This window comes from Leptonychotes weddellii, chromosome 12, assembly GCF_054177405.1.
Source record: "Leptonychotes weddellii isolate Sample4059 chromosome 12, ASM5417740v2, whole genome shotgun sequence".
NCBI classification, from domain to species: domain Eukaryota; kingdom Metazoa; phylum Chordata; class Mammalia; order Carnivora; family Phocidae; genus Leptonychotes; species Leptonychotes weddellii.
Window position 1 is genome coordinate 54222373 of NC_138380.1, and position 17138 is coordinate 54239510.

Below are 17138 nucleotides of genomic sequence, written 5' to 3' on the forward strand. Positions count from 1 at the left end.
GCAAAATGAGGTGTATATATCAAACTGAACTAAGGAGAAGGGCGTAGGGCTTTGGGATTTAAGTGGAAAGGGATGCAATTCACAGGGTGATAAGAATAAGAGCAGATGTTGGGTAATTAGATGTTTGCCCAGCCATAAAGATGGGTCACTCAGACAAACTTTATCTCTGCTAATAACCCTTATTCTGGGAAAGAACCCCAGTCCAGATTCTTCTATGTAGTTATCTGAGGAACAAAAATTTCTCTTGATCCTGTAGAGTCTCAATTGACTTCATCTCAGAATAATCTTTATGCCAAAGTGGCCCATCTTGAGATGGCCTGCCCTAGGCCCCTACACATACAACTGGATGAAAATCAAGGGAAAATGCAATAAGTATTTTTACTTGCTTTGTCCTTTTTGTGGAATCCTATCAGGGCTCAAAACCATTCATGCTACCCCTAATTTGTAGCATGAGGAAACAAGTATTAAATAATATAAGTTAAATATTTGGTAAGATATTATATTCAAACAAATAAAAGCATGATGGAGGGATGGTGTGTATGAATGTGCAATTTTAAATTGAATGACCAGCTGCCACTTTACTGTGAAGATAGGATTCATGTAGAGATCTGAAAGATGTCAATTAACCCATCATTTTAAATTTGAATTTTAAATTTGAGTTACTTAAGTAATCCAGGAATTTTAATAAATTTCAGAGCAAGTAGCAAGGTAGAAAGCTATATTTAACTAACTAATTTATTATTATTCTCATATATTAATTAACTTTTTATTGATAATTTTTAAGACAGGACTCTGGAATCGCCTTAGTTCATGACTATCCATGGACTCAAGAAATAGGGCACATTAAGGAAAGGAGGGAGCTCAGGGTGCCAGTTAAGAAGCTACTGCAATAATACAAGTGAGAGAAAGAAACAAAATGAAGACATTGGTATTTTTCCATATTGATATTTTTCCAAAATGATCAGGTTTCTGGTCTTTTTTGTTGTTCATCCATTGTTTATGACTGCCTTCAGAATAATTCCCCAAACTTTATTTAGCATTGCAATCCCTTCCAAAAATGGCCTTTTGCTGGTTCCAATAAAACTTTATTCACAAAAATAGGTGGTGGGTCAAATTTTTCTGCAGTTAGCTGTTTGCCTACCTGGTCTACTTTATGGGATTCTGGTATTCTTAGCACATGCCTTCCGTTCTAAAAGTTATTTCAAAAGTATAAAAAACTGCTGCATTTGTAGCCAAAATGTTAACATTCCAGGTAGGAAGTTTCAGGAAGAGAAAAAAAAAAAGGTTAAAAGAGCACTTGCCAAATAGAACCTTTCTATATACCTTACCCAACATCTATTAACATCTCACTGATCACTCCATTATGCAAATGACCTGAGGACTGTAGTTCTTTTTTTTTTTTTTTAAGATTTTTTATTTATTTGACAGGGTGAGAGAGAGAGAGAGTCCGCATGAGTGCGCATGCATAAACAGGGGGAGCAGGAGATGGAGAAGCAAGCTCCCTGCTGAGCAGGGAGCCCTATGTGGGGCTCAATCCCAAGACCCTAGGATCATGACCTGAGCTGAAGGCCGAACTTAACCGACTGAGCCACCCAGGTGCCCAGGAATGTAGTTCTTTAGATGGATATATTTTCATTCAATAAGATTAGAGTTCTGTTACCAAGGAAGCAAGGGAGAGTGGGTATTGTTTAGGTTTCTAGCAGTGTCTGGTGTGTTTTACCAGATTCTAATCATCCGGTGTCAGTTCCTTTATTTTTTGAAATCAGAGACTATTGGCTCCTCACAAAGTTATTTTGTGAAGATTGAATAATCTAACACGCAAATACTGTGATGAGAGTGCCATGCATACTGTAAGCTCTCAGTAAAGCTGACACGTTGTTTTAATTAGCATTATTTTCTTTTTTTGGTATCTTTTGATCTTTGTTGTATTTCTAGTGTCTGGAATGCTTTCTAGCACACAGAGGGGATAAATAAATGTATTCGGAATGAATAAATGAACTTCCATTATGATCAGTTAAGATTTGGGGGTTGTAGGCAACAGAAATTGATTCTGGGCCACTTAACTCTTAATTGAAAGAATGTTATTTGCTTCTAGAAGTGACAAGATAGCTGGATAGTCAGGCTCAGACATCGACAGGCATCCAATTATTGCTGTAATCATTTAGGTACAACTATTTTCATCCCATCCTTGAATAACTCCATCCAACATTTAAAGCCCCATGAGACACTCTCATGTGCCAAATGGTACTGAATCATCTGTCTCTCTTTGGATAGGAAAGAATAGGACACCTTGTTTTATAGTCTCATCAAAACTGCATGTAGCTGGGGGAAGCAAAGAATTAGGATGAAATCAATGAGAAGGATGAAATCAGCTGGAAGACACTGGGTGGAAAACAGAAATGTCCATCACATGTTCCCATTCCTTTTGGTTTACGTTATTTCCACAAAGTCATGGTTGTGATTTAAGGGCATTCCCTGGGAGGAAAAAGAGACCTAGCAATTTGGCCTCTGTTAACACATCAGTATCTTCACTTTTTCCAATTAAATAGCGAACTGTCATTTTGTAAAACTGAGTGCAGGGACTCTGAACAGATGAGACCGACAAGAATCTTTTTTAAAGACAAAGATGACAGGATGTGACAGTGAGGTCCTGGGATTGATATTGAAGACCAAAAAAACAGATGCTGAAGAAAGGTTATGCACTAATGCCAAATATAGGTACTTGGCTTGAGATAATGACATCTGCATAAATAAGCTTTCCAGTCATACAATTTCATAAACTTAAGTCATTGTTGCTAAATATTTCATTTTCTATAATGATCACAATGCCAGTCTGGTTTTGAGCAATTGATTACTGTCTCTAATAAAAAGTTGAGACCAGATGGTTTTTCATTTTGTTTGCCTTTATAGATGTAGCAGTGAATGTAGGTCCATGACAACCCAGGGATTTATTTTTAAGCATGATTCATAGTAGTTTTTCTACTATCATTATACAAGTCTGTCAGACATTTGGAATTGCTTTAGTTTGGTAAATTTTATTGGGATTTTTACAAATTGTAAAATTAAAATTATTCTCTTCATTTTATTGCTAGAAAAAAATTCCTCAATTTATATGACTCCCAGAATTCATTTGCCTGATTTCAAATATATGTGCTACTACTGAAGGCCATTCCAAACCATTGTTGGAAATCTGGTATGCTAGCCGATTGTATGTGCAGGGAGCTATAGAGCTTACTTAGCTTCCTTTAATGATTTGGTCTAGATTTTTACATAGTAATTGTTTAGGTATTACAAGATTAATAAGTTCAGATTGATAAAAACGACACCCTTGTTTGCTCTGGAAATGTGGAATTTATAAAATAGAACAGCAAAGAAAAATCTACTTTTATGAAATAGACTTTATAAAATTTTCTTCTTTTTGTATTTTAGTCATTTATTTCTGTGATCTGGCATTAGGAAATATATATAAAAATGCCATTAAAGAGTGTATGAACAATTAAAAATTGAGTATTACACAAACTAAAATAACTTTGGAATACATTATTAAGAAATTAAAAATTCTTTTTATCTTTTATTTAAATTCAATTAACTAACGTATATGTATTATTAGTTTCCGAAGTAGAGTTCAGTGATTCATCACTCTTGTATAACACCCAGTGCTCATTACATCACATGCCCTCCTTAATGTCTATCACCCAGTTAGCCCATCTCCCCACCCACCCCCCCACTCCAGCAACCCTCAGTTTTTTTCCTATGATTAAGAGTCTCTTATGGTTTATTGCCCTCTCTGATTTTGTCTTCTTTTATTTTTCCTCCCTTCCCCTATGATCCTCTGTTTTGTTTCTTAAATTTCACATATGAATGAGATCATATGGTAATTGTCTTTCTCTGATTGACTTATTTCACTTAGCATAATACCTTCTAGTTCCATCCACGTCATTGCAAATGGCAAGATTTCATTTTTTTTGATGGCTGAGTATATTCCATTATATATATATATATATGCCACCTCTTCTTTATCCATTCATCTGTTGATAGACATCTGGGCTCTTTCCATAGTTTGACAATTATGGACATTGCTACTATAAATTGGGGTGCAGGTGCCCCTTCAGATCACTACATTTGTATCTTTGGGGTCAATACTTACTAGTACAATTGCTGGGTCATATGGTAGATCTATTTTCAACTTTTTGGGGATCCTCTATACTATTGTCCAGAGTGGCTGCACCAGCTTGCATTCCCACCAACAGTGTAGGAGGGTTCCCCTTTCTCCACATCTACGCCAACATCTGTCATTTCCTGACTTGTTCATTTTAGCCATTCTGACTGGTGTGAGGTGGTATCTGATTGTGGTTTTGATTTGTATTTCCCTGATGCTGAGTGATGTTAAGCATTTTTTTATATGTCTGTTGGGTATTTGTATGTCTTCTCTGGAGAAATGTCTTTCATTTTCTGCCCATTTCTTGATTGGATTATTTGTTTTTTGGGTGTTGAGTTTGATAAGATCTTTATAGATTTTGGATACTAGCCCTTTATCTGATATGTCATTTGCAAATACCTTCTCCCATTCTGTTGGTTGTCTTTTGGTTTTGTCGACTGTTTCCTTTGCTGTGCAAAAGCTTTTTATCCTGATGGAAGTTCCAATAGTTCATTTTGCCCTTGCTTCCCTTGCCTTTGGTGATGTGTCTAAGAAGAAGTTGCTCTGGCTGAGGTCAAAGAGGTAGCTACCTGTGTTCTCTAAGATTTTGATGGATTCTTGTCTCACATTTAGGTCTTTCATCTGTTTGGGGTCTATTTTTGTGTGTGGTGTAAGGAAATGGTCCAGTTTCATTCTTCTGCACATGGCTGTCCAATTTTCCCAACACCATTTGTTGAAGAGACTGTCTTTTTTCCATTGGATATTCTTTCCTGCTTTGTCAAAGATTAGTTGACCATAGAGTTGAAGGTCCATATCTGGGCTCTCTATTCTTTTCCACTTATCTATGTGTCTGTTTTTGTGCCAGTACCACACATCTTGATGATTATAGCTTTGTAATATAGCTTGAGGTATGTAATTATGATACCACCAACTTTGGTTTTCAGTTTCAGTGTTCCTTTGGCTATTTGGGGTCTCTTCTTGTTCCACACAAATTTTAGGATTATTTGTTCCAGCTCCCGGGAAAACGTTGATGGTATTTTGATAGGGATTGCCTTGAATGTATAGATTACTCTAGGTAGCACAGACATTTTAACAATATTTGTTCTGAAATGGAAGGAAAACTTCCAAACTCTTTCCATAAGGCCAGCATTACCTTGATCCCAAAATCAGACAGAGACCCCACCAAAAAGGAGAATTACAGCCCCATATCCCTGATGAACATGGATGCAAAAATTTTCACCAAGATACTAGCCAATAGGATCCAACAGTACATTAACAGGATTATTCAGCATGACCAAGTGGGATTTATTCCTGGCTGCAAGGGTGGTTCAACATCCGCAAATCAATCAATGTGATAGAACACATTAATAAAAGGAGAGAGAAGAACCATATGATCCTCTCAATAGGATCAGAAAAAGCATTTGACAAAGTATAGTATCCTTTCTTGATTAAAACTCTTCATAATATAGGGATAGAGGGAACATACCTCAATATTATAAAAACCATATATGAAAAGCCCACAGCAAATATCATTCTCAATGGGGAAAAATTGAGAGCTTTTCCCCTAAGGTCAGGAACATGACAGGGATGCCCACTATCACCACTGCTGTTCAACATAGTACTAGAAGTCCTAGCCCCAGCAATCAGACAACAGAAAGAAATAAAAGGCATCTGAATTGGCAAAGAAGATGTCAAACTCTCACTCTTCGCAGATGACATGATACTCTATGTGGAAAACCCAAAAGACTCCACACAATACTTGCTAGAACTCATACAGGAATTCAGCAAAGTGGCAGGATATAAAATCAATGCACAGAAATTAGCTGCATTTCTATACATTAACAATGAGAGAGAAGAAAGACATTAAGGCATCAATCCCATATATAATTGCAGCAAAAATCATAAGATACCTAGGAATAAACCTAACCAAAGAGGCAAAGGATCTGTACTCAGAAAATTATAGAACACTCATAAATGCAATTGAGGAAGACACAAATGGAAAAATGTTCCATGCTCATGGATTGGAAGAACTAATATTGTTAGAAATTAAAAATTCTTAACATTGTGTAACTTGTCAACTTTTTATTGTGCAATAATGCTGATCTTTTTATGTTTCTTTTTCTGCAGGTCTTTAATAGATTATTGAAACTACAATCTCGCATCTACAGTGGTTTCATGTTGACAGATTTCATATTTTGAAAGCTTGAGATATTTTATAATGAAACATGCCATGTGGAAACTTTGAAGCATAGAATTCTGCCAAACACCTGAATAAAGAATTCCTCACCTGGTATGTAAGAGACTTCTCACTACCACCATGACAAACCAGGAGAAGTGGGCCCACCTTAGTCCCTCAGAATTTTCCCAACTTCAGAAATATGCTGAGTGTAAGTATTCATATTGATAATATGACTTGATTTGGCATTTGTGTTAAACAAGATACTGATTATTTATAAGAACAGATTATACATCCTATTCAGCATCAAAATAGATGTAGGTATGTCTTTTGTGTTTGCAAGTAAGTCTGCTTGAGACTACCTTTTGGCATGAGAAAAAGGAAAAGGTAAAAAGCTAAACTTAAATCAAGTATAAAATCTAGAAAAAAAAAGAAACTAGGGTGTTAGATGCAAAACTAACTGAAACATTCCAGGTGTAACAGAAGTAAAGCAAAAGATAAGACAATTTGGGTGAAAGGAAATTGGTGATACTGCAACTGAGAAGGACAAACAGAAGTAAGGGGGAAAAGTGAGGGTTTGTTAGTTTCTTATATTTTCTGTTTGTTAGCGTAACATAGAAAAAGGACTGGGAGTTGGGAGTCATAGATACACTGTGGAGTTGGAATTAGAGGTTGTTAGAGAGAAGGTATCAGGACCTTAAGCCAACTTTTTCAAATGTGTATATTTATACAAAAGATAAGCCATGGCAATTTCAATTTATAGTAGGCTATTTTTAAATATTAAGTTTCTTTACACATAAACAGTAAGATTTTATCTATAAAGAATTTTATTTTATTTTATTTTTTTAAAGATTTTTATTTATTTATTTGACAGAGAGAGACACAGCGAGAGAGGGAACACAAGCAGGGGGAGTGGGAGAGGGAGAAGCAGGCTTCCTGCCAAGCAGGGAGCCCGATGTGGGGCTCAATCCCAGGACCCTGGGATCATGACCTGAGCCGAGGGCAGACGCTTAATGACTGAGCCACCCAGGCGCCCCAAGAATTTTATTTTTAACATGGATTTTCAGGAATATATCTGTTTCATGAAATGAGTTTCAACTATAAATATGAATAACACCTGGGTCAAGGTGTTAAAGAGAAAAGGGAGTACCTAAAAAGTCGGAGGCACCAAAAAGTTGGGAAGATGATGAGTAGAGAAAAAAATAACATGTAGAGAATGTAGAAGATTGAAGAGAGTGGGGGAATAACATGGTGCCTGGAAGAAGAGAATGAAAGAAGCTTTAGAAAGAGGAGAACAACTGATAGCTTGCAAGAATGGAAGATGGAAAATTGAAGCAGCTGGGATGCTTATGCAGAGAGAAGGTGTGGCATACAGGAGTAAAGGAATGGATGGAGTAAGACTGTGAAGGAGAGGCAGAGAGAAGAAGAATTTGAAATAATAAGTAATAGATATGTTGATGATAGTGAATAATAACATATTTGTGGGGTACAGCTAAGTCAGGAACATTAATAAACAAGTGTTTATGCATATTATCTGAAAAGGCCAACTTCACAGGTTTTCTAGAGTCTTCCTTACTTGTGGCTGAAGTGTTCTGGGTGAGGTTGTGAGGGTGCTGCTGGGTATTTGCAATAAAGATGCAAAGCCATAAGAACATGTGTATGTTCTTAGTCAATAATAAAAATTACAACAGCTATCGCTGGCAGGGGGCAGAAATTTCTGCCATCAAAATGTGTTCCTCATATTCAAAAACTGTTTTGAGCAGCTGAGAGCACAATTCATCCTCTTGTCCCATTTAGTCCAAAATGGCTGAATTCTTATTTGCATTTTTATACTTGATAATTTTGAAATTGACTAAAAATTGATTTACCTATGTTTTCCAATTTCTATATGCTCTCTACTGTTGTGTTATATCCAATAATTAAGTAAATATTTCTGAGGTTTTTTTTAGGGAGAATATTCTGCTTGGCACTGAAGGAACCACAGATAAGAACAGATATGTTCAAGGATGTTTAACAAAGGCTGGAAACTAATGGATAAATGTCTCTGTATCTAGGCAGAATATTTTAAGTGCCACAAAGTTTGGGGTCCTGTAGGGCCTTAGTATGCAGTTGGAGATGGGGAAAGGGAAATCTTCATGGAAGAAGTAGGGTTTGAAATGAATCTTAAAAAGGAGGCTTAAGGTAAATGGAGAAGAAAATAATATAGATAAAAAGGAAAATTCAGCATATATTTGAAGGAGAGGAGTCATATTTAGCTATACCACAAATTAAGGGTGTAAGTACAGTTAAGGATGTAAAAATGAGATTGAATTAAAATATACAATGCTAAACTTGAGTAAAGCAGTGAGGAGTAATTGTAGGTTTTTTTTTTTTTTTAAGATTTTATTTATGTATATGACAGAGAGAGACACAGCGAGAGAGGGAACACAAGCAGGGGGAGTGGGAGAGGGAGAAGCAGGCTTCCTACGGAGAAGGGAGCCTGATGCGGGGCTCGATCCCAGGACCCTGGGATCATGACCTGCGCCAAAGGCAGACACTTAATGACTGAGCCACCCAAGCACCCCAACTGTAGGGTTTTAAGGGCAGAACAACAAGAACAAGGAGTTTAACTTGGCAAATACAAGGATGGTATAAGGTAAAGGAAAGAGACTAGCATCATGCCAGTGGGCTACTGGAATAGACTAAATAATGTGGATGATTAAAGATGACCAGAAAAGTGTAGATTCAGATATTATAGCATTAAAACTAACAGAGAGCTTGGGAAATAATAAAACAGAGAGAGAGAGAGAGAAATCGAAAATTTAGTTCCAAAGATTTGACTTAAGAATGGGAGAATTTGGGCGCCTGGGTGGCTCAGTTGGTTAAGCAACTGCCTTCGGCTCAGGTCATGATCCCAGGGTCCTGGGATCGAGTCCCACATCGGGCTCCCGGCTCAGCAGGAAGCCTGCTTCTCCCTCTCCCACTCCCCCTGCTTGTGTTCCTGCTCTCGCTGTGTCTGTCTCTGTCAAATAAATAAATAAAATCTTTAAAAAAAAAAAAAAAAAGAATGGGAGAATTTGGTGACATAATCCCCCAAGTAAAGAAAACACGAAGTTTGGTTTAGTTTATGTTGAATTTAGCTGGATAATTAAAATATATGTTATTGTTTATGGGAGCATTAAAATAAAATTGGTAAACTATTGCCATAATAGCTAAATTATTATTTATAATGACTTTGCTCAGATATTGATTCCATTTGAATTGATAAACAGAATTTAATACTGAAGTATTGAATATGTTATATACTGCTACTTTCGTTTTATTGCCTAAAGAATATGGCATTCATTTAATTATCTCATAAAAATGCTTGATTTAGTAATCAATTTGTGGAAATACTTAAAACAAGTGGTAATAAAAATTGTCATAAATGTAAAAGTTGTAACATATTGAGACAAAGATTAATGAGCATTCAATAAATTGGTAGTAAGAAGTGACACATTGAGTATAAGAACATTTTAAAATTGATTTTATGAGGACACAAATTAACTGAATAACTGAGAGTTAAAAAAAAAAAAGTAGTGCAGGTTCCATGATCATTAGACTTGCTACTCTTTTTTAAATAAGCAACACAGTATGAAAAGTGCTAGACTTAATCCCGCAAGAAATTTCCTGTGTAATTAGGAGGCAAAGAATATTGTGATTAGAATGTATCCTTGTATAATAAATTGCCATTGTCAAAATATAGCTGGAAACAAACATTATTCTGAAGATTATGAAAGTAGTATATTTTCCATGCAATTTAGTGCATGTGATCTGTTTGTCAGCAGGATTTAAGCATCAGATTTTTACATTGCAGTGCAGCATTGACAAAGTGACATTCCTCCACTGTCTAATAGAAAATGGTATATTGGATTAACTTTCTTGACTTTGTTTTGTAGCTTTCAATAAGAAGCTGTTTATATGCATTAAATTAAATTAAAAACAAGTTACTGTTTTAAGGTTAAATTTGCAGCATGCTAAGATTATATGTGCTATATATATCAAATAAGTGTTTCATATGCTTTTGGGAGATGGAGTGGGGCTGTAGAACTGTTGGTCAGGATGAAGGAATTCATGGAACCCCTACCCCAGCAAAACCAATCGCTCAATGTGGGACCTAGATAACACTGTAAAGATCATTTCCTTGAATTATCCGATTTTGGGTTTTCTCTACTACTACCACAATACACCCTGTGTCTTATTCTGTTTGGGCTGCTATAACAAAGTACCACAGAGTGGATGACTTCTAAATAACAGATATTTATTTCTCACAGTTCTGTAGGCTGAAGTCCAAGATCAGGGTTTCAGCGTGGTCAGGTTCTATAAGGGCCCTTTTCTGGGTTACAAACTGCCACTTCTCCCTGTATCCTCATAGGGTGCAAAGAGTAAGAGGAGCAGTAAGTTCCCAGGGACTATTATAAGGACACTAATCCAGTTGGGGCCCCACTCTCATGACTTCAGCTCGTTCTAATTACCTCCCAAAGACCGCTCCTAGTGGAGGCTAGTATATCAACATATGCCTTTGGTGGGGACACAGTTTAGTCCATTACACCCTGCAGCTAGGAATAGTCTCTCAACTTCAAGGCTTTTCTTGTGATCATTTGGGGAAAAACAGAGTGATATTGGCACAGGACTCCTAGTTAGGCAGCTAGCACATCAGACAGCTTGTATTCAAATCCTCAGCCTCCATATTTTAGATTTCTCATTTGGGGAAAGTTACTTAACATCTCTGTGTCCCATTTTTCACACTTGTAAAATGCGGAAAAAAATCAATATGTCAAGGGTTGTGAGTATTAAATCGAACGAGATAATAATATATGTCAAATCATGATAGCAGTGCCTGGCAAGCTGTAAGTGACATAGCGGTTTACAATGATTGTTTTAATAAGAAGGGAGTGAGTGTGTTCTGTGGGCTGTTTGAATGTATTGCTGGTGATCAATAGGAGCATAGTCAGCGTCTTCCCCCGCTGCTATAAGACTAGATTCTTCCCACAAGGTAGAAACTTCTGGTGCTATTGGCAGCCTCGCTTCTGTGTTGTCCCCACAAATGCTTAAGGCAGCTAATGTGAAGCCTGCTGTGGTTGCCTACAGCATGCTGAGACCATGCTCCTGTTGAGGGTTTTAGGCTGAGTCACTCCATGGGAAACATTTCCATTGATATGTGGGAGAGAGCTGTATAATTTTCTTTCCCACTCTTTATATAAAGTCATCCAAACTGTTGTTATGAGATAGAGAGCTCTCGCTCCTGCCGTGTAGAGGATTGAGCTTATCACATTATTAGTTTGCCAGAGCTTCCTGCTGTGGTTTCACGGCATAGCAAAGGGTTAAGATACTCCAGGTCTTTTCATGGATGACAATATTGTCTTTGTAAAATCTACATGCTATTTCCAAGTGATTCATTATCTGCCCACATATGGTCACTTAGGATTAACTTTTTATTTGTTATATATAAAGTGTGTTATAGAGCATGCCAATTATTTTTGAAAAATACTGTGTTATCACCATGGGAGCACTTCCAAATTTTCATAAATTTTATGCTGTTTATAGCAGCTGGCATTGTGGAGAGGTGCAAAATAATGATGAACGTGTTCTTTTCAATAAGGACCAGTATGCCTAATGTTTGGCCCTACTGTACAGTTTCTCCTTGGAGAGAGGCACGTGGCCTGGCTTAGTGGAAAGAGCAAAAGCTTTGCAGGCAGACTAATATTTGATAGTGTTGAGCCCCAGCCCCAGCACCGTTCTGTACTCTGAGTGGTGTGACCTTTATGTAGAATGTTACATGGACTACTTGGGCCTCAGCTTTGACACCTGGAAAAGTAGAATCCACCTCAAAGTATTGTTGTAGGATTTAATGAGACAGTAAACATCATCATAACAAATAATAGATTTTTAGTGCCCTAATCTAAACAATGTACAAGTATTAACTCATTTAATACAACACACCTCAGAGGGAGGCAAATGATCTATCTCTTCCAGGCAGATTACCCAGCACATAGCAATGGCGCAATAAATGATGAAGATCAAAACGGTAATAATTCATTTATGTTTCTTATGAAGATCAGTATGTTAATAAATGGGTTATTAATCATGTTTCCAAAATAGGGAAAGCTGGACTCTGGGGTTTAGATCCTCACATCTCCACCAGCCATAGCCATCTCTCAAAGGTTTTTATATACAGGACAAAGCAGAGAGGCAAAGCTGCTAACTATGGTTTTGGCCTCAAAATGTCTCTCTGGTCTCTTACCGTGGTAGATTGGACTGGATCATGTGCGAACGTCAGCGAAGCTCTACCTAAAACAGAGGCAGATTCCAGTATTCCTCCTGCATTCATTCTGCCGGTGCCTGGAACCTCCCTCACTCTTCCTTTATGAAAAGCATGGGAGGAGAAAGAGAGATGAGAAGAAAACCATGAAACAATTGTAATAGAAATATGGTAAAGCCCTTTTCCATTTTAAGTAGCCTTACTCTCGTGAGAAACTCTACCCTCTAGCATGATGATCTAATGTGTCTTTGAGATATGTTTTTTTGCTTGATCCATACAAGATGGGACAAAGAGGGACAAAGAGAATGGAGGGAAAGAGACTTGACCTCTTCCCCTGTGGGCATTCAATTTATTATTAAGCAAATTTAGGTCACATATTAGCCCTCTTTCTAATTTGTCATGATGCAGTTTGCTTTTGATTTTGGCCTCTGCCCTGTATTAGATTGGCTCTACTTTGGGAGGCCAAACCATTTAATGATAATTACTTTTTTTGCGTAAGACAAAAGAATAAATGACACGGTCATTTAGCAGAGTGACTGGGAGCGCGTAATTTGGTATTTTATAAAATGAGGCGAGTTCTAGTGCTGTGCTCGGTCTCCTCACCCATGTCCTGGGATTGTGATGATGGTTAAATGTGAAAATGCCCGTAAATGCTCAGAACTCAATATGTTATTGTTATGACGATGATCATGATGGTGATAAATGAAGTAGTTTAATATCAGAAGAGAGCTTTTTTTAATAAAAAAATTTTAGGCCTATTCATTTATACTACTTATGTGAAAAGTCTTGACTTTGCCCTGATACTTGGTCTGAAATTGGAATCAGCAACTCTATTTTAGATAATACATGTCTCTCATTTCCGACCCTGTTTCTTCTGATTCACATTGATTAACTCAGCAGTTCCTGGCTTTGACCCAGATTTTATTTCTGGAATGTATGTTGGCTGCATAATCTCTTTTGCCTCATTTCTGGCTCTGTTTCCTATTTGTTGTACTGTTTCAGACTGATTTTCTCCTTGGTAGCTTCTCTGGGTACATATATGTCTTAAATCTTTTTTTTTCTTTAAAGATTTTATTTATTTATTTGAGAGAGAGAGAGAGAGAATGAAAGATAGAGAGACAGCATGAGACGGGGGAGGGTCATAGGGAGAAGCAGACTCCCCGCCGAGGAGGTAGCCCGATGTGGGACTCGATCCCGGAACTCCAGGATCATGACCTGAGCCGAAGGCAGGCGCTTAACCAACTGAGCCAACCAGGCCCCCATCTTAAATCTTTTAATACAGGAAATTTGCAATGGTAAAAGAAAGTAATATCTATGAATGTCTAAATTCCAGTATTTTAGTGTCCTAAAGACAAATCTCCAATAATTTTTTTAAACATCTATTTTTCCAACTTGTCAAACTTGCCAAAAAAAAAAAAACAACCAGTAACTCAAAAACAGTTCTTTTAAGGCTTACGTTCAAACAAACTTTAATATTGAAGTTAGGACTTCTATGAAGTATTGGTTGAGGTGGGCCAAATTGTTACGACTGAAAAATTCACAAAATCTCAGTGGCTTAATGAAATAGGAGCTGATTTCTTGATCATATTTTATTTCCAAATCTGAGTCAGCAAATGGTTAATTTCACTTTGTCCTCGATCAAGTCCCAGTTAGATGGAACAGTCGTCAACTTAAAAAATTGGCAGATGCTATGGCAGAGACAAACAGAGAGCTTGAGAATCAGGTGTTGGCTCTTAAGCCTTCTCCCTGGCAATGATATGGTTAGATTTATTTTGCCTAAGCAATCCACATGAATACATCTAATTCCAAGTGAGCAGAGAAATGCCTTATTTTTGTCTGCCCACTGTCAGGGGAGCACTAAAATATTTGGTGAAAACTACTAATGTAGCCAGTATCACACAAATAAAATGAACCTACCATTGACTTTGGAACCTTAATCATCTCTTTAAGCTTCTGTTTTCCTATAAAATGAGGATGATAATCCCCATCAAAAAATAACAACTATTATTTTATCACTAACATTAATATGATAAATTCATAATAAAATTTATCACTAAGAATCATGCATATTGAATTCTGTACTTCATCCTTAACTCAGTTATAAAGGTTGTTATTTGCCGAAAGTTTCCTTCATCATCACCTTCCCCATTATAGCAGAAGTGCTATACACACACAGAGATGCGAGTACACAGACTAGAGGGACTTAATTTTACTCAGTGGTCGTTATTCAGCCAACAGTACTTAGAACCTTTTATTCTTTATTACGTTTGGCTTTGGTTAATACAGAAATGAATATTTTGGTGCTTTCAGTAAAAGAGCCTAGTATATTCAGAGAGACAAATAATGTGGCAGATGATGATAAAGCAATTAAATACATTCTCTGAATGTTATATATACAAGACATTTTATTGAGATATAGTTAACTATAAGATTGTTTTAATTTTAGGTGTACAACATAATGATTTAAGATGTATTGCAAAATGATCACCATGATAAGTTAAGTTAACATCTGTTACCACACAGTTACAATTTTTTTCTTTTTATGGTGAGAACCTTTAAGATCTACTCTCTTAGCAACTTCCAAATAACACAATATGGTATTATTAACTGTAGTCACCATACAGTACATTATGTTCCCAGGACTTACTTATAATTGGAAGTTTATACCTTTTGACTTCCTTCACTCATTTCACCAAACCCACATACCCTACCCTTATCCTCGGGCAACCATGGGTCTGTTTTCTAGATCTGCAAGTTCAGGCTTTTTAAGATTCCACATATAAGTGAGATCATACTGCATTTGTCTTTCATGTCTGACATTTTTTCACTTAGCATAATGCCTCAAAGTCCACACATGTTGTCACAAACAGCTGGATGTCCTTTCTCATGGCTGAATAATATCCGTATGTGTGTGTGTGTGTGTGTAACACATTTTCTTTATTCATTTGTCTGTGGATACTTAGATTGTTTCTGTGTCTTGGCTATTGTAAATAATACTGCAACAAACATGGGGGTGCAAATATCTTTCTGAGTTAGGGTTTTCATTTCCTTTGGCTATAGTCCCAGAAGTGGGATTGCTAGATCATATGGTGGTTCTATGTTTAATTTTTTGAGGGACCTCCATGCTCTTTTTCATAGTAGTTGTACCAATTTACATTTCTACCAACAGTGTACAAAGTTTCCCTTTTTTTCACATCTTCTCCAGCACTTATGTTTTGTCTTTTTGATAATAGCCATTTTAACAGGTGTGCAATGATATCTCGTTGTATTTTGATTTGCATTTCTCTAATGTTTAGTGATATTGAGCACCTTCTTATGTACTTATTGGTATGTGACCTGCAAATATGCCTCTTACTCACACAGCCAGGGAATTTTCCTCTGCCATCTCTTCTTTGTGCCCTGGGAGGGGGTAGTAGTTAAGAACGAATTCTATTTGCTATGGACCAGTGGGACCTGCAAACATAAGCCCTGCTGGCCACCAGAGCCAGATGATCAAGGGATGAATCCCCTGGGCAGGAGCTGCAAAAGCCTGGTACCCGATATGTGTACCGGTTCCTTTCCAGTTGATATAGACAACTTGTAATGAGGCAGAGGGGTAGCACTAGCTTCCCTATGTCTTGGGGTATATTGCATTAGGTCCTTTAGATATGTGTTAAATTAGAAGATTGCCCCTCAGGCCACAGCCTTTTTTTTGTCTTCCAGTTTTATTGAGAAGTAATTGACATATGTCACTGTTTAAGTTAGAGGCACACATACATTGTGAAATGATTACAATAGGTTCAGCTAACATCTGTCTTCTCTTATAGATAAAATAAAAGATAGAAAAAAAGAGAAAAAAGTGGTCTTCTTGTGATGAGAACTCTTAGGATTTACTCTTTTAACAACATTCTTATGTATCACACAGCAATGTTAGCTATGGTCATCATGTTATACATACATCCCTAGCATTTATTTACTTAAAAGGGGAAGTTTGTACTTTTTGATCACCTTCCTCCAACACCCCTGTCCCATGAGCCTCCACCTTTGGTAACCACAAGCTTATCTCTTTTTCTATGAGTTTTTTTTTTTTTTTTTTTTTTAGATTCCACATGTAGGTGAGGTCATATGGTGTTTGTCTTTATCTGACTTATTTCACTTAGCATAATGCCTTCAAATTCCACCCATGGATTCTTTTTTTTTTATTTTAATTTTTTTTATTGTTATGTTAGTCACGATACATTATATCATTAGTTTTAGATGTAGTGTTCCATGATTCATTGTTTGTGCATAACACCCAGTGCTCCATGCAGAACGTGCCCTCTTTAATACCCATCACCAGTCTAACCCATCCCCCCACCTCCCTCCCCTCTAGAACCCTCGGTTTGTTTTTCAGAGTCCATCGTCTCTCATGGTTCGTCTTCCGCTCCAATTTCCCCCCCTTCATTCTTCCCCTCCTGCTATCTTCTTCTTTTTTTTTTTTCTTAACATATGTTGCATTATTTGTTTCAGAGGTACAGATCTGAGATTCAACAGTCTTGCACAATTCACAGCGCTTACTAGAGCAC

The 17138-nt window shown here is 37.0% G+C and overlaps 1 protein-coding gene across 1 annotated transcript in view; it reads left to right on the top strand.

The window, feature by feature from the left end:
- The window catches only part of DGKB (diacylglycerol kinase beta), a 480803-nt gene that overhangs the window by 60125 nt on the left and 403540 nt on the right, over positions 1–17138 (top strand). Inside the window, exons 2-3 of the mRNA XM_081800920.1 lie at positions 6266–6533; positions 6923–7000. Coding sequence (XP_081657046.1) covers positions 6456–6533; positions 6923–7000 — 156 coding nt within the window. The 5' untranslated portion in view covers positions 6266–6455. The remainder of the gene's footprint in view (positions 1–6265; positions 6534–6922; positions 7001–17138) is intronic.